This window comes from Hemibagrus wyckioides, linkage group LG20 (genome assembly GCF_019097595.1).
Source record: "Hemibagrus wyckioides isolate EC202008001 linkage group LG20, SWU_Hwy_1.0, whole genome shotgun sequence".
Taxonomy (NCBI): Eukaryota; Metazoa; Chordata; class Actinopteri; order Siluriformes; family Bagridae; genus Hemibagrus; species Hemibagrus wyckioides.
In genome coordinates, this window is record NC_080729.1 from 7,393,704 (window position 1) to 7,416,767 (window position 23,064).

The window sequence follows — 23,064 nt, forward strand, 5'->3', positions numbered from 1 at the left end:
TTCTCTTTGCTAAAAGAAATCACAGATTGTGCAATGTAGGAAAAAACAGGCAACATTTCCTCTTAACCTTACTGAACTCTAGGAACTAAGAACTTTAAATATAAGTTAACTTTTTAACTAAATATATCTTAACCAGACCGTTGCTCCTGTCACGTTGTGGGATGTCAATGAAACAGGTCAGTTCCTGTTATCACTAGGGTTAGAGATTAGGGGTTACGGGTATGAATTAGGGCAGGGGTGTCCAATCTTATCCGCAAAGGGCCGGTGTGGGTCCAGGTTTTCATTCCACCTGAGCAGAAGCCACATCTGAGTCTACTAAAAGCCAAGATCAGTTGATTAGCCAGTTGGAATCAGGTGTAGCTCCTGCTTGGTTGGAATGAAAACCTGCACCCACACCGGCCCTTTCTGGATAAGATTGGACACCCCTGGATTAGAGATTAAAGGTTAGGGATTCCATTACTGTCATATGTAGCTGTCATATGTTTACAACTAAAGCATCATTACTTGCATTCTACAGAACTGTATACTGGTCAGCACTGTTCTGTGTACACTACTGCAGTGTATTGTACTTTCTGTTTTGTACTGTTTCCTGTTTTGCCCTGTTTGCACAAGTCCTAAGTAGAACTAAGTTCTTGTAGTTCTGCACAGGACTTAGTCTTTAGTTCTGTATTGTTTTTTGTAGTATGTTGGTTCATTTCACTAATTACTGCACCAGCTATATGTGGTTGAAATGACAATAAAAGCTTCTTGACTTGAGGGATTAAGGGTTAGGGTTTGAGATATGGGTTAAGGGTTAGGGTTAGGGGTAAGGGGTTAGGATTTGAGATAGGGATTACAAGTTAGGGTTAGTGTTCGGTTTAGGGGTTAGGATTAGGATTAGGGTTGGGGATTAGGGGTTAGGGTTTTAGATAGGGGTAACGTTAATATTAGGGTTGGGTTTAGGGCTAGGATTAGGGGTTAGGTTTGGGGATTAGGGTTTTAGATAGGGTAACGTGTTACTATTAGGGTTGGGTTTAGGGCTAGGGTTAGGGGTTAGGGTTTGGATAGGGTTTATAGGTTAAGGTTTATGGATAAGGGGTGAGGGTTTTGGTTAGGGTTTACGTGTCAGTATTAGGGTTTAGATTAGGGCTAGTTTTAGGTGTTAATGGTTAGGGATTAAGGTTGGGTTTAGGTGTTAAAATATAAACCTGTGATTTGAACAAATCAACATCTTCTGACCAATCAGAATGGAGAATATAATAATGCTGTGCTTGAACTAATAATTATATTAATTTTCGGGTATTTATGGATCAGACTGTATCCTGTAAACCTGCCTCACTTCTGAGAAACGTTTCCTCTGCTGCATTACACAGCCCCAAACTATGCTGCTCTACAGTGTTTCATAACTGCTATCTGTTCAGATCTGTCAGTTTAAAGGAGTAGAATTTAACGCTGCACGGTTTTGACTTGCCGTGTCTGGTGTCTGTCAGGTCCATGCTTTTGCGGTCCAGAGCAGCAGCTGAACTCTCGGGTGGGCTGATCTGGAGGATGCGATTTAATGTACTGATCCAGTCCTCCATGTCCTGCTCGCTTTCTGCTGCGAGCACAAAGTATGTCACATCATTCATCTTCAGCTCAAAGGCGTACTTCCTCAGTCGGTTATTCTGTAAGGACAAACAATCGACTGTCATGACCCTGACAAGGACATTTAGGATCTATATGACCAACTTCTTCTGGATCACCAATGCTAGCAGGAAGGTAGAACTTACCTGAACTACCCCTGTGCATGAGTCCAGAAATATGCAACCTTTAGGCTCCTTTGAGATTTTCTCATCTTTGTAGAAGTTCATGATGTAAGAGTTGTCAGTTAGTTGCGTCAGTTGGAAATATCTCCTTTTAAAGGACTGCAAAAATAAAAGTAGAAGGCATAAGCATAAACAACAAACCACATGCATTTATAAACCACTACTGTAATGTTCAAGAGCGCTGCCACAAAACAACAGAACTTGGGCAGAAACATTTTTTTTTCTACCACGACCAAGTAACTGAATGGTCTCATAATCAGAATTCACTCTGGGGTTTATTCAGTGATTTTGTCAGGCGTTTGGCTGAAGCTAGTTGGTCTGAACCTCAAAAATCTCACAAATACACCTGCTTCCTACAGTACTCGCTTAGAGGACATACAAATGTGTTTTAACCTCATTAGTTAGTCTACACAGATGCATGGTATTTATGTCAAATTGTGGCTAATACACTTCCGTAGTTCCACATGCTAACTTCCTTAAACTCAATGATTATAAATAGAGACATTTTCATAATCTTTCAGTGATTATTTCCATGGCAAATAAACAACAGTTTCAACAAAATGTAGAAGATTAATCAGTTATTTTGCATGTTTACAAAAAAGTAAAATATTGTTTAATCCTTCAAGTGTTAAGCTAATTCATTTCTAGCATGGAAAAAAAAGGCTAGGAGTATTTGAAGTGAATTATTTCTGCATTTTAAACCTGTCTATAGTCAGTGTGGCCTTTTAAATGATCCATGAAGTGTCACAAACTTACTTTTTTATTCATGCTGCATTGAAAACCTTACAATACAATACAATAGACTGACAGCTAGTTCCAACTAGCATGTTAAGATAAGATGCTTAGCTAGAAAGTGTAAACTAATAATAATCATTGTAACTAATAATAATAATAATAATCCATAAAATAACGCTAAGAATAATCCGTAAAAAAGAAGACAAAAAGCAGCATTTAGGCATAATTTAACAGCTTGTTTGCTAACATGTCCAGCTAGCACAGCCATCTTATATTAAGCAGCTTAGCTAGTTTTTCTCTACAGAAATCTTGTGATAATAATCCCCTCAAGAATCCCCCTTCGCCTGGTACTGAAAGCAAAAAAAGTGTTTTGCCAACACTTTTTTTATTTTAGTTTTTATTTACTAAAAATGTTAACTGTTAGATAAATAGCTAGCAAAGTCCCATTTTAGCTAGCACAATCATGCTACGACTTTAATCCGAATGTGCTTTTGTGTAAGAAGACTAGAAGTGATAACGCATGTCTATATAGCAATTTAGGTTGCAAGATAGGTTAAGCTAACTGTTAGGAGAGTGCACTATAAGCCAGATTCACATCTAAAAATAGCCATCAATAAAAAAATAACCCTAACTCTAACCCGAGTCCATCATTTTACTACACCAGCATGCATGGCCCATAAAATGTGAAATGTGAAAAGAAAGAAAGAAAGAAAGAAAGGGGGGCAGACATACAGACAGAGAGAAAGTACAAACAGAGAGAGAGAGAGAGAGAGAGAGAGAGAGATAGACAGACAGACAGACAAACACAGAGAGAGAGAGATAGACAGACAGACAGACAGACAAACACAGAGAGAGAGAGAGAGAGAGAGAGAGAGAGAGAGATAGACAGACAGACAGACAGACAAACACAGAGAGAGAGAGAGAGAGAGAGAGAGAAAGAAAGAAAGAAAGAAAGAAAGAAAGAAAGAAAGAAAGAAAGAAAGAAAGAAAGAAAGAAAGAAAGAAAAGAGAGAGAGAAGGAAAGACAGACGGAAAGACAAACAGAGGGAGAGAGAGAGACAGACAGATAGACAGAGAGAGAGAGAGAGAGAGAGAGAGACAGACAGACAGACAGAAAGAAAGACAAACAACCAGAGAGAGAGAGAGATAGAGAGAGAGAGAGAGAGAGAGAGAGAGAGAGAGAGAAGGAAAGACAGACAGAAAGACAAACAGAGGGAGAGAGAGACAGACAGATAGACAGAGAGATAGAGAGAGAGAGAGAGAGAAAGAAGCAAGAGAGACAGACAGAAAGAAAGACAGACAGAGAGAGAGAGAGAGAGAGAAGCAAGAGAGACAGACAGACAGAAAGAAAGACAGACAGAGAGAGAGAGAGAGAGAGAGAGAGAGAGAGAGAAAGAAAGAAAGAAAGAAAGAAAGAAAGAAAGAAAGAAAGAAAGAAAGAAAGAAAAGAAACTCCTCATATGGATTGCTTTACCGTTATATCAGTAGGAGATTTAGAAGCCAAGCTTGTGCACTCTTCGACTTTTCTTATACATCAATAACAATTCAGACACAAAAGCCACACTTAATGCAATGTATTTCTACTTAACCAACAACATCCATGTACCAGATCACATTAGCTGGCAAGCTGAAATGGAAGATGATGGTTCAGACAATGAGCTTGCTGACATAATGGAAAAACAAATATGCTTGTTACGAGCCAGAAGTTCAACTGCATTAGTACAATGACTTGCTTGTGGATCATGTGACCGGAGTAATGTGGAGGTTCTCGTTACACTTATATGTAAACTTAATTGAAACCATGCCCTGATGTTTCGGGAGTGTTTATGTCACAATGTAAGCTTTACCATGTAGACTTGCATGGTTTTCATACCTCAGCCTTTTACTATTTGTGCCTCAGGGATGAACTGAACTGCATTAATGCACCAGACACACACTTATCAAAGGTAAGAAATAAATCACGACAAGGTGTGATTTAGGAAAATCTTAAATCCACTATTTTTTGATAACAGCAGGTCATGATTTTACAGCAGGATTTATTTACATATTTATTTAATTAATGAATGCCTCAAATCCCTTTTTTTTTTTTTTTTTTTACATACATTTGACCTATTTAGAGTTCCAATTACCAGTTCCCTGGTGGAATGGAAATCAACTTATGGGACATTTTCAATCAGTATAAACAAACAAGTCTGATATAAAATGTTGGCTTTCAGAGTCAGATCTTTGCATTTCCCTTTGCAATGTTGGGATAACCTTTCACAGAATTTTTGTGGTAAAGCTAATACCTTCAAATTCTATATGCTTATGTAAGAGCACTTGGAGCATCTCAGAGAGCAGAAACGGGTTCGATATCACCATTTACTTCAAGACATTTTGTTTTATGGAACATTTCTATGAAATGTATTTATTCTAGTATGCTATGAAATAATACAAGTACTGAGAGTCTACTTTCAGATGAGCTGACAAAGATGTTCAGTGTGGAAGATGGACACAAAACAGGCCATTTTTTGGACTCTGGGAAAAAGAGTTAATGTCCACTTATAAAACACTGACACTGGAAACTCCTTCCATAAAGGATAGTAAATGCTTCCTTACAGAAATCTTCACCGTATGAAGGATGTGTTTATTATTAAGTGTGATGTCCGCCTTACAAGTCGTTGGAACAGTGACATACTGCATTACTCTCAGGGCTGCTGATATAGAAAATGAATTCATTAAGAACACCTTCTGACCAATCAGATTAAAGAACTTAACAGCGCTGTGATATAATCGTGTTTATTTTATCTCAGGCCAATCTGTGCCTTTCATATCCGACTGAATATAATTATATGGACAAGAAGCGCTGATCTCAGAGAACCACTTTTTACTCTGAGCTTGATTACATTTCCTGATTAGGTGATTAGTTCGAAACAGCTGTGAGAGCTCGCTGAATGAAGTGTCTGGCTTGCTCTCTTACCCGAACAGTGATGCTGTTGTTGACCGTGCTGTTGAAGTTCCCTTTGTAAAGCCAGCCAGACTTGAAGACACCTGTCCCTCCACCTCCACTCCCTCCACCTCCGCCCCCGCCTTTGGACGACGACAGCGACGTCGTGTCCTGTGGAAAAAGACAGACAGTGCTTCAAATGCGCAGGAAACCATGAGATTAGTTATCTGATTTGAGCCAAGATGAAGGCAAAGACATGTCAGATGTGAATTCATGTATCTATAGTGAATTTATTTCCTTCAGGGTTTTGTTTTTGTTCTTGTGAGGTCTGGTGTGATTTGCATGCAGACTGGAAGCACAAGGACGAATGCTGGACGTGCGATGGCTGAGACTGACCTCATCTTTATCTACATCTTCATGGTCGATCTCGAATGAGTGGGTGGGCAATTTCTGAGCCTTGTACAATTTCCTGTTGGAGAGAAATAGAGAGAGAGAGAGAGAGAGAGAGAGATGGTTAGAAAAAAACAACTGCCCTAGAAAAAAGTTCAAATCTGAACAGCACAGAAGGAGAAAGTGTTCTGTAATCCATCATCATTAGTCTCTTTCGACTCAGAACGAAGGACGGGAAAGGATGAGGGGATGAGAAGACGACGTCCATTACATTATCAGCCACGCATCATTTCCAGCGCTCCACATCTTACCCCTCGAACCCATCCTCTTTAATGAAGCTGGCCATTCTGAATCCTGTTCTTGATTTAATTGTTCCTCTCTTCTCTCTTTCTTTCCATCCCTCCTTCTCCCTGATGGTTGGAGAGCTGTTAAATGGACGGCATGTAACCTGATTTGACCTGTACAATTTGTGGGCACTGCGTTGGACTACGTTTAGCCATTAAGAGGGCACAGAACCTCAGACTACATTTCCTATTACACATTATACAGCCTTTGTGTGTATATATATATATATATATATATATATATATATACATAAAATTTCCATTATATCAGGCTGTAATTTTCCATGTGCTGGAAGGGCGTGGAAGGAATCATGGGCCATTTTTCATCGTTGTATTTGTGTTTACTCATCGCACTATTACAAAATATGGAACATTCAGAATACATAACTATTAGCATGTATATTGATCGCCCCATCAGTCAATAAAAAGAGAGCACCAGAGGACCACTGGTAGCCAGATGTTTCAGCGTCTGATCACTTGGGATGTCTTCTTAGCAGGCAGATGTTCCCAGATGTTTAGAATCTTTCACAACAATTAGGTTTCCTTGCATAACAAACCCGCTATTCTTTTTACCCATTCTGCATCCGATTTTATGAAAGACACATAAAACCAAGTAAAGGAATAAAACATAGCTACAGTTGATTATTTTCCTACAGCAGCATATTGTGAAATGCTTTATTCATCTTACACCACAGCAATTTGTCAGCTATTACAAATACCCGAAGAACCAAGCACACTTTTTTCAATGCTAACATGCTAAATATGACTCCTGTTGCCTGCTTCGCTGCTGCACCGTTTATATCACTGGCTAGTGAAGTTTTAACAGTGTCCTCTCCCTACAGCATCGCTCACTCTGACAGGACCCCTCATTCAGGTGGCCTTCACTGCGCCTGCCTGAGAGCTCTCAGCAGTCACCCTGCTTTGTTTGTGTCCAGGGAGCTGGAGACATCTCGGCTGGCAATGCAGCATCTACCGCACATGTACAGCATAAACACACACACACAGGCTTTCTGCTGATAGCATGGCTAATATTACCTTTCTAGCAGCAGTTATCTGTCTTTAATAACTATCTAACTTTGTTAACAGCTTAGATAACTTTATGATACAATATTATAAAGTAGTAGTCGGCTAGCAAAACAGATTGCTAGCCAGTAGACAGGCCTGCTAGCAAGCTAATCCCAGTCTCAGACACTGTAGCCCATTTTTAATTACAGTGTACACTCGAGCAGGGACTCCACAATGTTTGTGCAAAACCTTATCATCTATTTCAGAACAAATCCATCATCTGAACACATTGCAAATCAGTTCACATGATCATCAACAGTGAAATAAAATTTGCTTGCATTTATATAGGAACCTAGAAATAGTGCAGATCTTGAATATTAAACATTCATTCACATGTTGAACACTTATACAAAGAAACCTAATTGATGTAAAAGATTTTAAACATCTGGGAGTCTACTTCATTTTCTTTTAAATAATTCAAAAGTCAGTCCGGATTGGGAAAAGCATCTCCAAAACCACCACACTGAGCACTGGAGCTCCTCAGGGCTGTGTGCTCAGTCCACTGCTGTTCACTTTGCTGACTCATGACTGTGTAGCAATGTGCAGCTCCAATCATATCATCAAGTTCGCCAATGACACGAAGGTGGTGGGTCTCAGCAGCAAGAACGACGAGTCAGCGTACAAAGAGGAGGTGCAGCATCTAACAGCCTGGTGTAAAGCCAACAACCTATCTCTGAACGGGGAGAAAACGAAAAAGATGGTTGTTCACTTCAGGAGAGCACAGAGTGACCATTCTCCACTGTACATCGACGGGTCCAACGTGGAGATCGTCAAGAGCACCAAATTCCTTGGTGTTCACCTGGCAGAGGACCTCACCTGGTCACTCAACGCCAGCTCCATCACCAAGAAAGCCCAGCAGTGTCTCTACGTCCTGCGAAGGCTGAGGAAGGCTCATCTTCCTCCTCCCATCCTGACTACCTTCTACAGAGGGACAATCGAGAGCATCTTGAGCAGCTGCAACACTGCCTGGTTTGGGAATTGCACCGTCTCAGATTGCAAGACCCTGCAGCGGAGAGTGAGGACAGCTGAAAAGATCATCAGAGTCTCTCTTCCCTCTATTATGGACATTTACTCCACATGCTGCATCCACAAAGCAAACAGCATTGTGGATGACCCCACACACCCCTCACACACTCTTCAGCCTTCTGCCATCCGGAAAGAGGTACCGAAGGAACGTGGTTTCACTTCACTGTGCACTGCATAAGCTATATATAGTTGAAGTGATAATAAAGCTTATTTTACGTTGACTTTGACTATTTACAAAAAAACTTCAGCATATTAATAATTATAAGAAATTACAGTAATACATTACTGTAATAAATAATTACAGTTTTTTAATCTGTAATTGGTCTTTGATTATGTGGACTGTCTACTGTCTTGTAATGATAGAAACATTATTATTATTATTATTATTATTATTGTTGTTGTTGTTGTTTTGTTGTAGTTGTTATTATTACTGTTGTTGTTATTATTATTATTAATAACATTATTTCCTCACATCCTCAATTCTCATCCACCACAGATTTTCCCTACCACAAGACCGCTACTAACCAGACACTGCGTCTTTCTGAACTGCTTCTCAAGCTGCATCCCAAGGTAGCATTTTTGCCCACTTCTGCATACATGAGGGCACAATTGTCTAGTGTTGCTGTAACCGACAAGAGAAAAAGAGTAAGCTATCCCTCACACCGCCCCATGATGCCGGTCCATGGATGCCTCCACAGTGATAGAGTGAATGCATTTCTGTTGCACCACAGTGTGCAAGATGGAAGCGTTGTTATATCAGTAAAGTGGCAGGTACCTGGGCAGCACGCGGTAGTCTCCTGCATACTCCTGATATGTATACTCGACCACGTGCAGCTGGGAGTTGTAGTACTTACAGGCCTGGAAAGTAAAAGCAGAGGAAATTGGGTTAGATCAACAGTCTTCGTTATCACACAGAGCAAGATGGAAACAAAAAAAACTGCCTTCACAACAATTCAGTGAATGAAGTCTGTGTGTGTGTGTGTGTGTGTGTGTATGTGTGTGTGTGTGTTAATGTTTTGATATGCTCCATTGTTAGTGTGAAAGGAACACCTTAACTGTTTTTAAACCCTGACTTGTTTCTTGTAGCATTCCTTTTTGCATGTGAGAGAAAAATAACAGCTTCTAAGTCAGTACTTAATGAATACAAGTGCTTTGCTGCACATTTGATGGTGGTCCAAGATGGTTTATACTGGATTACGCTGGTCTGATAATATTTGTGTAAAGCAGAAGTGCTTACAGAAGCGCTTTGAAGTTTTTATCAATAAAATCCATCCTGATTCTGCTTCACCATGCCACGGACTATATAGCACGAGTCGAAAAGCTTTTTTAGAAAATTAAGGCCTCCCTGAAGAGGTGGGTCTTTCACTGTCATTTAAGGTCACTCAGATTGTTTGGACATCTACTGTAGTAACCTAAAGCACTGGTCTGTCGCTCTAGCAAAATATTATCTATTTAAGCGGAGCCCTTCGCCTATAAGAGCTTCCAAGTACATGGTTTTGGAATATACACTATATTGCCAAAAGTTTTGGGACACCCCTCCAAATCATTGAATTCAGGTGTTGTTTTTCAGGGGTTGGACTCGGCCCCTTAGTTCAGATGAAAGGAACTCCTAATGCTTCAGCTTCATACCAAGACATTTTTGGACAATTTCATGCTCCCATCTTTGTGTGAACAGTTTGGCGATGACCCCTTCCTGTTCCAACATGACTGTACACCAGTGCACAACAGCTTCAACTCTTCTTGGACACAAGGTTTAGGAGAGTGTTCATGGGAATTTTGACCATTCCTCTAGAAGCACCTTTTTGAGGTCAGGCACTGATGATGGACGAGAAGGCCTGGCTCTTTAATTAATCCCAAAGGTGTTCTATCTGTTTGAGGTCAGGACTCTGTGCAGGCCAGTCAAATTCCTCCACACCAAACTCACTCATCCATGTCTTTATGGACCTTGCTTTGTGCACTGGTGCACAGTCATGTTGGAACAGGAAGGGGTCATCAACTGTTCACACAAAGTTGGGAGCATGAAATTGTCCAAAAATGTCTGCCGGCTAGCTTGTTGATAACGCTACTCACTATTGTCTGCTGGCTTGCTTAATGCTAACTCTACTTACTGTTGACCATGCCCATTACTGTTTTGTGAATCACCAACATTACCACTAATGTTTGCTGGCTAGCATTTTGCAAATGCTACTATTGTCTGCTGGCTAGCTTGTTGTTAACACTACTCACAATTGTCTGCAGGCTAGCTTGTTGCTAACTCTAGCTGGCTAGCTTGATGCTAACTCTACTCAATATTGACCATGCCCATTACTAGCTTTTGTTTGCTAACTCTCGCAGGCTAGCTTACTGCTAACTCTACTCACTATTGTCTGCAGGGTAGTTTGTTGCTAACTCAACTCACTATTGTCTACAGACTAGCTTGTTGCTAACACTACTCACAATTGTCTACAGACTAGCTTATTGCTAACTCTACTCATTATTGTCTGCAGGGTAGCTTGTTGCTAACTCTACTCACTATTGTCTACAGACTAGCTTGTTGCTAACACTACTCACAATTGTCTACAGACTAGCTTATTGCTAACTCTACTCATTATTGTCTGCAGGGTAGCTTGTTGCTAACTCTACTCACTATTGTCTACAGACTAGCTTGTTGCTAACACTACTCACTATTGTCTACAGACTAGCTTGTTGCTAACTCTACTCACTATTGTCTACAGACTAGCTTGTTGCTAACTCTACTCATTATTGTCTGCAGGGTAGCTTGTTGCTAACTCTACTCACTATTGTCTTCAGACTAGCTTGTTGCTAACACTACTCACTATTGTCTGCAGGCTAGCTTGTTGCTAACTCTACTCACTATTATCTGCTGGCTAGCTGGTTGCTAATGCTGTTTCAGTCTAAAATGTTGATGGATGTCTGAAAAGTTCATTGTTAGTAGAACAGTAATAATGAGCTGACAGAGCAAACAAATCTGCTTTCATGGAGGTTCACATGTTTTTCCTAAAAATGCGGTTATTATTGTACAACTTGGAAGTTAGCGCTTAGAAAGTACCACAAACACAGCATTTATAGCAGCCCGAGGTTATCCTGCAGCATCTCAGGAAAGTGTTTGTGAGAGAGAAAGCTTTGCTCTCCATAACACGCTGACATTGGAGTTAATTATTTTCCTATAAAGTTTTCTTCATTAATAATCACTATTGTTTGCCGGCTAGCTTGTTCCTAATGCTACTCACTATTATCTGCTGGCTAGCTTGTTGCTAATGCTCCTCACTATTGTCTGCTGGCTAGCTTATTGCTAATACTACTCAGTATTGTCTACCGGCTATCATGCTGCTAACTCTACTATTGTCAACTGGCTAGCATGATGCTAACTCCTACCGCTACTCACTATTGTTTGCTAGCTTGTTGCTAACTCTATGCACTATTGTCTGCTGGCTAGCTTGTTGCTAACTCTACTCAATATTGTCTCCTGGCTAGCATGTTGTTAACACTACTTACTATTGTCTGCCGACTAACTTGATGCTAACTCTACTCACTGTTGTCTGCAGGCTAGCTTGGTGCTAATGCTACTCACTATCGCCTACTGGCTAGCTTGATGCTAACTGCTACCGCTATTCACTATTGTCTGTCGGCTAGGATGTTGCTAACTCTACTCACTATTGTCTGCAGACTGGCTTGTCGCTAACTCTACTCAATATTGTCTCCTGGCTAACTTGTTGCTAACGCTACTTACTATTGTCTACCGGCTAGCATGTTGCTAACTCTACTACTGTCTGCCGGCTAACTTGTTGCTAACTCTACTCACTAGTTAATTATTTTCCTATGAAGGATATGTTTACTTCATTAAACAAATTTCACCTAGACTCATTATTTGTTTATATTTGAGGGAATTAGACTTGGTTTATTATAAAATACTGCGGTGAGCGAGTGGGAGTAATTAAAAAGGGTCTTGAATTATAAAATCACTTCTGTGCACAACTCAATCCTGTTTTCTGAGAGTTTAGCACGAGAGGCTGAGATGATTCCCAGATGTGATTAATGATTCAAATGAATTAAACCTCATGAGAATGGGATTAGCTTTGTCCCTCACAGGGATGAACAAACATGCCGATTCACGATAGATTCACGATAACCAAGATTATGTTTGTCCGAGAAGGTTTAGGATCATCTTTAGGATTTTTTAATGACACCATATTTGTAGTCTTTCATAGCCAGGAATAAATATTGCATAAATATCCAGAGGAAGGTTCTGGGTAGAAAACCCGGTAATAATTATTTTCTACCAGTGCAAAACAGTGCTGGGTGGCATTGACAGGGATTGATCCACACACACACACACACACACACACAGAGTCAAGATGTGACATGGTTGTCTGGTTTATTTCGGTGCTTGCTCAGAGCTCTGGAACATAGACAGACCTGAACAGAAATTTAAACTTCCTCCTGAAACACACACACACACACACACACACAAAAGAACAACAACAACAAAAAAAAACACAGTTCTATCTTGTCTACATTTTCTTCTCCCTTCCCTAACTGTTGTTTATGTACAAGCTAATGATGTGTGTGTGTACTCCACTTCACAGTAATGGTCTACAGCCATTTCCTCTACATCACCACACACACACCCACCCACACACACACACACACACACAAAGAGTGTGTGTGAGAGAGAAAGAATTGGGTCAAACCTCCAATAACTGCTGGTAACCAGGGAGCAAAACCTACATTTGGCACGGGTTCACCATAGCAGCACACACACACAAAACATATAAACATGCACGCGGAGTTTGGCTTTACCAAGTGCTTATCATCACCCCAAGCTCTCCTACATCGTAGCACACACACACACACACACACACACACACCAACTCACCTGTCTGACCAGCAGACTTTCAGCCTGTTCCTCTGCCCCCTCTGGCACAGTGGATTGCTGCGTTCGTCTCTCCTGAGGAAGGGTAGACACCTGCATGTGTGTGTGTGTGTGTGTGTGTGTAACAAAGAGAAAAGTTTAACATTGTGAACGTTCTCTAATAGTTACACACAGATCGAACATTCACTTTTTTCAATGTTACAACATGACAAACAATTCTCTCAAGTCTTAAACAGTCAAACACGCTGTATTACCGCTATAGACATGCTAACAGATTAACTGTTAGCTTTGCTAGCCTTGTACATGTCCATTACAAAGCACCTAGTTATCTACTGTGGTTATTAATTTATTAAACATGCTATTGAATATGTAGCCATTTTTTTTTGTCTGTGATTAAAAATAAAAATTTTAACAACCACTATGACATAAATACTATGACATAAACACTATGACCAAAAAGTAGGTTAGCATGGCTAATGTTACCTTTCCAGCAGCTATCTGACTTTAACAGCTATCTAACTTTGTTAACAACCTGGATAACTTTGATACAATATAGTATAAACTAGTAGTAAGTATGCTAGCCAGTAGACAGGCTTGCTTGCAAGCTAATTCCAGTCTTAGATACTCTGGAGCTATGCTAGTGCTGCTCTAAGGCACTTCCAAAAAGTCGTTTGGCTAATGTTACCTTTCTAGCAGCAGCTATCTTACTTTTATAGCTCTCTAACTTTGCGAACAACCTAGATAACTTTATGTTACGATATTATAAAGTGGTAGTAAGCTAGCAAAACAGTATGCCAGCAAGCTAATCCTAGTCTCTGTGTCTCTGCAAACACTGTAACACAATGTTTTTCAGAGGAAAAAATACAAACAATGTCACTTTTATTAAAGTGTTAAAGACTTCGATGTGAGGTAAAAATATATTTTAAATGTTTGCTAAAGGCAGAAAGGGAAAAAAGTGTGTTTGTCGTCTGTCGTAGACGGTTCTTGGTCGTGTTGATACACAAAAGATACTAGGCTTCGTAGCAGATGCTGGAAGTCTGGCTTGTGAGATGTATAGCGAGCTAGTTAATTAAACTGAGTGAAAACAGTGTACATTTAAAGCTAGTCAGCTAATACATTCATTAGTCACCTAAAGAAGCTGGAAATATAATACAATCTAATTTCAATTATTGCTTGTAAAAACTGATGAGGGAAATAGTGGGAGGTTTTAATTTCAGACTGCTGCACATCACATGGCTGAAAGATAAGTGCTGAATTAGCGCCAGGCGTCAGGCGTACGAACGTCACTTGGATTTATGCAATCAAGAGCACGCGTGTCCTCTGTGATCAACTTAACCATTTCAGCTCTCTATATCCTATTATAGGCGGTACATCCCAAACATCCAATTAGAGCGACTCGATTTGAACCTCTGATCTAATAACGTGCATTAGTGCACTAATGAAGTCACTAATGAGCAAACATCCACGCTAATTAGCACCGGTGAAATCAAGAGATCAGAATGTGGCGTGCTGTGCAGATGTGTGTTTGTTAAACTGGGACAACACGGTGCTGTGTGCCTGTTTTGGCAGGAGTATACTCGTGCCCTTGCACCTCCTGCTTCATCCGACCAGATCAAGTGGCTTATCCACAGTGTACGTGGTTTCGAGTGTGTGTGTGTGTGTGTGTGTGTGAGTGCATGTTTTGCATGTGTGTGTATGTGTGTGTGAATGCAGTGATGCTTGAGCTTCAAACTGTGGCTATGTCTTTAGCTGTGCCTGAAAGAGGATGTGGTTGCTTGGCTGGGCCTCTGTCTGCTGGCTGTGTTCATTGGGCCGTGCCTGGAGAAGTGCAGCATGCTGATCTCACTCGCACAAGCACACACGCTGCTAAAAATGTCAGCACACACACGTCAGACTGAGCTGCACACACTTTTGTCTCCGTATGTGTTGAGTCCGTGCAGCACTAACACAATGGTGATATTCTCTCACTGGCCACTTTAATAGCTATACCGCTATACACACGTTTATGCAAATATCTGATCAGCTGTTGTGGCGCATGAATTAATCGCATCGAGAGCTTTGTGTTCTTGACCATGTGATATATGCTCTTTCTGGTTTGACCATGGTGTGGCTGTTGGTGCCAGACAGACTGGTTCAAAAAAAAAAACTGCTGATCACATGTGATTTTCACACACAACAGTCTGTAGAGTTCACACAAAATGGTGCAAAAACAATCCAGCAAATGGCAGCCCTGGAAACCAAGACGCCTCATTGACGAAAGGTCAGAAGAGAGAGGAGAGGTGTCAGCTGACAGGAAGGCTACGACAACTGAAATAATCACTATTTATAAACGTGATGTGCAGAAAAGCATCTCTGTCGTTTTGCACAACACAGGCTGATGTGTTACGACAGCAGGAGACCACATCGGTTCCATTCCTGTCAGGCAAGAACTGATGTAAAAAGGAAGGTTACATATTTAGCCGGTTCTACCGCTAGACCATGGCGCCATGGTGGTTATCTTTGTAACTAATGCTGTTTTCTTCTGTTCATAAGGAAACCACCCTGGCAGCCAATCAGTTTGTTACTGTAACTATAAACAGATTTGCGACTTAATGTACCATGATTATTGTTGAGAACCCTACATCCTTTTCGACAAAAGAATCCAAAAAATTCACCTCATTAGAGTCGGTTCCTTCAGGATCGATTAACACGAAATCAAGCAAACTCAGCAATATTTAGAGCATGCAGTTTCTCACAATTACAGCAGATTTTCCATAAATTTGGGTTGAGATGTGTCACAACATGCGTTCAGCCGAAGCCACCGTTCGTGCGTGTCGAACGTGAGTACAGCGATCACAGAGAGTAATCACATCATGTCTTCACTAGCAGGAGTTTAAACAGGAGTCTTAACAATTCTGCAGACTCATGGAGAGATTGCCTGGTAAATGCAAAGGAGCTGGTATTAAAAGTATTACTCTATCACCCAGCTCAAGTGCTAAACTTACTTTCTATTGTGGTATAGTATATGGATTTGGCAAATCTAGGTCATGGTATAGAAAGTGAAAACCTTGTGTTTCTGAGAAACTGTGACTAAAGGTATGGTATGCCCTTCGTCAGGGCAGTTGCTTTTGTGGGTAACACACACACACACACACACACATACTCACAGTGAAATCATGGTCTGGGAAGAGCAACAGGTCTTGTAGTGGGTCCTCCTTAAGCTCTGGTTCTAGCTCAGAAATCACAGCCTCATAGTCCAGAGGATCGATCAGCTTCGGCTTTTCCTGCTGTATACACAGAGACAGAGAGAGAGAATTTTTTTAAAAATCTGTGCACTATGGCCTGAATGAGATAAATAAATCAGAACTAAAATGATGGTTGTATAGCGAATAAACTGTACTTGTAGAAGTACTAACGTTCCTCCCACGTTATTCACTGGTTTCTTATTCATGTTCAGTGTGCTTTGATCGCTTGACACAGATTTGTTTATCTTAATCCTTGGCTTCCTGACACTTGAATGGATCTCAGTAACAAAAGTACAAACATCGCTAGCAATAAAATCCTAGCAGGCAGACTGACAAACTCTAGCGCATGTTGGTGGAAGGGACGGAGGGACGACTCTATGGTAAGATTTAATATTTCTAAGTGACCAGTAGAGTGTGTAGAACTTTTACAAAATTAACCCAAATACAAGACACATCTGCTCTGCCATCCATATCCACATAAAAATAATAAACTCTCTCCAGCTGTGGTGCTATTGACTTTTGATTTACTGACTTGTTGACTAGATATTTTTACTGACGTGTTGACTTGATATTTTTAGATCTGAGCATCAGCACAGTTAAACTGGACTTTTTTAATATCAGACATAAAATATCACGCAAATAAAAGAGCTCATCTGCCCAGAAAAGAACACGTAATACTCAAACTATAGACTGTAGCAGCCTAAAAGCAGCCTTCATTTATCTATTAGGTCAAAGAAGCACAGCGTCAGCCCCTGGAGCAGAAAGGGGTAAGGGCCCTAAGGCTCAAGGGCCTAACAGTGACAGTCTGGCAGAGCTGGTGCTTCAACCCTGACCATCAATAACATCATCAACCCAGAGCCTTAACCACTGAGCCAACACTAAAAGTAAACATCAACAGTCTATACTATCCATCCTGTGCTTTTATTACTGAAATGGTAAACATCATTTTATACACCATATAGACAAAAGTATGCAGACACCTGACCCATGAGGTCTATTCCAGATTTATGCCATTTCTGGAGTGTCCTTCCACTCCAACCTCTAGCCATGTCTTCATCATCACTGTCATGCTGGAACAAGTTTAGGCCTCAGTTCCATTGAAGGGAAATTGTAAAGCTACAACAAAGAAAGACATTCTATACAATTGTGTGTTTCTAAATTTGTGGAAATAGTTTTGGGAATGAGCCACATATGGGTGGGATAGTGAAACTTTTTTGCTAGCATGTAGACTAATTACTAGTCCCCAATAGGTGTGATTTAAGACAGAATAAGGGTACATAGTGGATTATTCCTCTATGTACCACTAATAAACAACCTCAGCATAAGCAACCATGACTAGAATCGATCCCTCGTCCTTTCCCCTTATGTGAACTGTGAACTTTTCCACCAGTTCAATTTCATTTGTCTTCTGCATTCGATGTTGTCTTCAGCTGTCAGAAATAGTCGAAACTGTTACCACGTACGTAAGCCGGGTAAGCATTCACACCTTGCAACCCACTTGCATGCTGTTTCACCAATCAGCAACAACTCTCTCATGACTGATATCTGAAATAGATAAACTCATCAGAGGTGTCTGCGGCTACATGCTTTTTAAAGCGTTCTCTTTGTTCAGACGGTCATGGTTAAAAATCCAACATGCAAAAAAAGATGTAGATGGAAAATTTTGGCATATACATAATTATATTAGCCATGTGTTCGAAGGGTACAAGCAAAAATGACTTGCTGCGTGATATGAAAACCATAAAGCAGGAATGAATGGACATCACCACCACCACCATGACCACCATCATCATCATCATTGCTCAATCTAAAATACAGCTGAGTATCAAGCTACCTGACGAGCCATCTAACAAGATGCTTTTTTAAAACTCTTTTTCCCAGAGGGCACGAAATAGAATTTTAGCCTGTTTTGTTGTGTTGGTGTTTAGTATTGAATTTCTTTGTCATGTCACACTCCACAGTGGTGGCTCATATGAAAAGGAAGTGGTGGCACAGTGGTTAAGGTATTGGACTACTGATCAGAATGTTGTGAATGCTGGGCCCTTGAGCAAGGCCCTTAACCCTCAAATGTATAAATGAGATAAGTCGCTCTGGATAAGGGTGTCTGCCATATGCTGTATGCTCAGGATTTTAAGAATGTGCATGTATGGTTAATTTTTCCTAACGAAATGTGGAAAGTAAAGAACGATATCAAACCCATTAGTGCTCTGTGAGAGGCATCTAAAATTAAAATGCTTAGAAAAAGAGGGAAAAACACACGAGTCACACATTGAGTCCTGACTCATTTTATATCGGACTTGCAGCCATAAAATAATTCATTTGTTTACGTGGATTGAAAACGTCTAATAAGTCGATCGAATGCCGCTTGTCTAAGGTTTTATGGCTAATCTATCGAACTCAGAAGACAAACAGAAGACATTGTGTTTCCATTTCCAGAGGACACTTGAGGTCAATGATCTACATGATCCATCGAAATCTTGAACTAGAGTTGCAGTTACAAAGCCTCTGTCAAATCCTGAATGAATAATAATCCAGGTTGCTTCTATGCCTCTACCACATTGTGCCAGATCTTTTCTGCCGTTGCTGGATCACGTAATTATAGATGTGTTAGTAATTAAGTCTCATGTTGTGTGTTAACACAGCTGTTCTGGACTTTGATGTCTAATAAAAATCAATACAGCATCCAAAGAAAACAAACTCATTCAAGCTGTGTAATATTTTCAACAGTAACATAGGGGGTTTTCTTCATTTTTCTACTTGCTTACAATGATATTAATGCTATATAATAACACATATGGAATTATGCACTGACTAATGTGTAAAGCAAAAGAAATAGATAAATTATAGGTAAATAACAGTTTTCCTCATAAAGCTTTCCACAGATTTGGCATCTTCACAACAAAATAAATGAATGAGCTTCACCCAGAAGGCCCAAAAAACGTGCTGGTAGCCTTACTGATTTTCCTAAATTCTGAATGAAAACTACTTACTTAGCTTGAAAGTCTGACCATAAAACTATGAAAACTATACACCGACCAGACATAACATTATGACCACCTGCCTAATATTGTGTTGGTACTCCTTTTGCTGCCAAAACAGCCCTGACCCATCATGCACTGGGTATTCTGACACCTTTCTATCAGAACCAGCATTAACTTCTTCAGCAATTTGAGCAACAGTAGCTCGTCCGTTGGATTGGATCACATGGACCAGCCTTTACTCCCCACGTGCATCAATGAGCCTTGGCCGCCCATGACCCTGTCACCGGTTCACTTGACCATTTTTCCTGCTTCTAAAACATCAACTTTGAGGACAAAATGTTCACTTGCTGCCTAATATATCCCACCCACTAACAGGTGCCATGATGAGGAGATGTTATTCATTTCACCTGTCACTGGTCATAATGTTATGCCTGATCAGTGTATATTCAGTTTGGTTTGTAGAACATTACGATCATAAACACATGGGTCACCTGTGAAACATCCCTCTTTATTTTTTTCATGATATGTTGAAAAGTGAACAATTCAGTGCACACTGAAGGTTTACGATATAATAAAAGTAAATCACTATGGCAGCTTTTATTGTGCACGGTGTTAAACTCTGCTGCGGTACAAGGAAGGTACTACCTGTGCTTCCTGTTTCAGAAATATCCCTCATGCTCATGCTCTTCTGCCAGTACATCTACTATGAGTTAATCATTTGAATATAAGAAGACATACCAAGTACTTAACACAGCCAGGATTTTATAACACCTGGTGCTTTGTGATCTTCTCACCTTTTTTTTTAGTATCAGATGACTTCCCCTGCGACATTTAACTTGAACTTGATGTTTGGTTAGATATGAAAAAATGTTCCACTAATTCTATAAAAAAATCAAGTCTCAGATGTGATCATGCCTGTTAGCCTACACGGATCTTTCCACGGCTACACATTATATCACCTGCAGGTCAGATAACTAAAAAAGCATGATATTACACATCCTACAACAAATGATGTCCCACACACAGAGACACACACCTGTGCCACACACCTTTGCTAAGAATCATAAAAACTATCCAGAAAGCTGTGGAGAAAATCAAGGAATAAATCATAAAAAAACATGCTGTAACAAGAAGGTAAATCAGTGAAGAAAAGTCATGAAGCAGAGTTACTGCAACTGTCTTTATCACACCTTTATTGAAGATGTGTTGGCTCAGCTGATCGGAAGCTCGGGGTTCAAGCCCCAGCACTGGCAAGCTGCCACCATTGGGTCCTTGTACAAGCCCCCCCCAGGCAAATCAATGCTTTCTGATCAATGACAATCAAGTTTTCAATTCCAAAGGATAAAAATAAAAACCATTCAAAACATAAGACTGACAGTAACTTGTGTCAACCATAACGAGACCTTATTATTGAAATGACTTTTAAAAAGAGAGAGCTTCCCTATTCATTATATGAACATTCTCTATTTTCGTGGCATGACGTATTTGCAAAACCCAGCACACTTAGTAGTCATATTTCACTTCGTCAATTCGCACATCTTTGTCCTCAGAACATGCAAACTTTTGCGCTCAGCTGTATGCTATATAGTTGTGAGAAACCTTCTTGTACCCAAAAACGGCCATAAAGGGGAAGATCGCACAACGGCTTCTCGGGGGCATCCCCAGTCTCCATGGGAACCAGTGTTGTTTTACGTCAGCTTGGCGTGTCCATGGAGTGAAACTTCCATGAACCAACTTATCACAGCGTTGTGCCAGCACGTGTTTAACTCCAACCAATCATACACACAATAAGACACTCTTAATCTGAATGGAAATGAATGAAATAGAATGAAAGTCTGAAGTGTAGATAACTGAAAACTCTTCAAATGCTATGAATGTCATAAAGGGAAGTTAAAGAAGAAGCGAACAATTCATATGCAAGATAGCAACGATGGAAACAATGCAGAAAGAGAAAGCTGAATTTTCTCAACCACTTATAACTCACTAGAACTGTTTCACAAGACTTTCACTAGCGAAATAAAAATCCCACACTCACGCGTCTGACACAAGACAAGTTTCATGAACCCATGACTGCAGTCCAAAGATGGAAAGAAAAGTCTGTCAGAGTCATGTGGAAGCAGTTCGAGATGAAGAGACACATAAACAGATACATACGCAACTTATTCGGCTGAAATCCGCTCGGGCTCGCCTCGTTTTGATCTTCTTCCGAAAGGTGATTTTACTCCGAAAACTCATGGTGAAAAGTGCTCTGTGTGTACGAGATGCGGGAAGACGGCGTCGGTGAACGTGTCCACCTCTCGAGCTTGGGAGTAAACGTGTTGAAAAGAAAAAGAAGTAGAACCTTCCCTGACTACATGTGAAACCTGTCAGCTCATACTGAATGTGTGGTCAGGAGAGGAAGTAGCGCTTAACTGGCGCGTGATGTCACTCACAGAGTGAGACTTAGTGAGACTTTCCACATTTACATTAAGAAGATTAGGGGTTTTTTTCTTTTAAAGTTATGGTATGATTTTTGTGAGTAAAACAAACACAGAAACGAAACAATAGCTCTATTTCACGATTTCGATGAATTACCTCCCTCCGTCCCTCTCTCTCTCTCTCTCTCTCTCAGTGTGTGTGTGTGTCCTTGTGCACACACGCTATCAACTTTTAATAGTCATAACACTACAGAAACAATACAGCTCTCGAAATCACTAATAGGGTATTTAAAAAAGTGCAAGAATTATCTTTCAGTTTTATTTCCAGCAACAAAAAAACAATAAATAATAAAAATAACTGTTGCAATATTTTTTAGTAATAAATCACTTAAGGAGCATCTTTGATCCACATACAGGTACTGCATTAGCACAGGTCCTGTGTGAAGCCTAAATGCTAATCAAAACAAGTATATGAATCTCTACCTAATTTCTCTACATTTCTGCTAAATATAAAGATGAATCCGAGGTGAATTGTGAACTCCCGTTTATTTTGAGCTGAAATATTTCAACATTTAAGGACATGGTGAATACTAAGAGCTAAGCAGCTAACCGAATGCAGCACTGTGCTAATAGTTCAGCTAGCTAAAGTTTCCTCACCAGCAGTAGCTATCTGACACTAAGTATTTTTTTAAACAGCATTAGCTAATGATTAGCTAAACCTAATTAGTGTCATTAAGCTAAATATTAATTAAAACCCGAAGCTGTGAGTGTCGATGGAATGATGTGGGGGAAAGCTAAGCCACAGTGTAGGAATTAGCCATTACTAATTTCAGAGTAAGTCAAGTGAGCAGTGTTAAGTGCTTTTCAACTAGCTCTCTGACACTTATTATGCATGACTTGAGCTGTGATTTCATTCTGTACGCTGACGGGTTTCCTTTTAAAATAGGAAGTCAGACAGGGAACATGACGCGGGGTTAGCATATAACAGATAACAATGTTTGAGTTCTAAACAAAGTCAGCAGTTAGGTGAACTGGCTCAATTCCATTAGAGAGTGCTTGGTTTGAGCTGTGGATCATAATTTTACGGACAAGTTGCCCACATGTCTGACCACCAAGACTTGTATTAGTATTACTGGTAGGCCATGGTGGGTATTCAACAGTGAGGGCAGTAAGCTACATATGAGACAGAAGCTAAAGACTCACATAGAAGTGAAAACAAACAAACAAAAAAACACTAGCGAGATGCAAAACACAAATTTAACTATCCCTGTGAGAACATGCTTATCATGCATTAGTTAA

At 40.2% G+C, this 23,064-nt stretch overlaps 1 protein-coding gene across 6 annotated transcripts in view; it reads right to left on the minus strand.

Moving 5' to 3' along the window:
• The window catches only part of dock10 (dedicator of cytokinesis 10), a 98,415-nt gene that overhangs the window by 33,402 nt on the left and 41,949 nt on the right, over positions 1-23,064 (minus strand). For 5 of the 6 annotated variants that reach the window (XM_058418469.1, XM_058418466.1, XM_058418470.1 and 2 more), the window contains exons 2-8: positions 16,290-16,409; positions 13,147-13,236; positions 9,046-9,128; positions 5,842-5,914; positions 5,479-5,616; positions 1,749-1,883; positions 1,451-1,643 (exon numbers count right to left, since the gene is read on the minus strand). In XM_058418469.1, the coding sequence (XP_058274452.1) occupies positions 1,451-1,643; positions 1,749-1,883; positions 5,479-5,616; positions 5,842-5,914; positions 9,046-9,128; positions 13,147-13,236; positions 16,290-16,409 (832 nt within the window). Of the gene's footprint in view, positions 1-1,450; positions 1,644-1,748; positions 1,884-5,478; positions 5,617-5,841; positions 5,915-9,045; positions 9,129-13,146; positions 13,237-16,289; positions 16,410-21,502; positions 21,729-23,064 lie in introns of those variants that run through there. The other variant, XM_058418468.1, reaches the window with a different exon arrangement.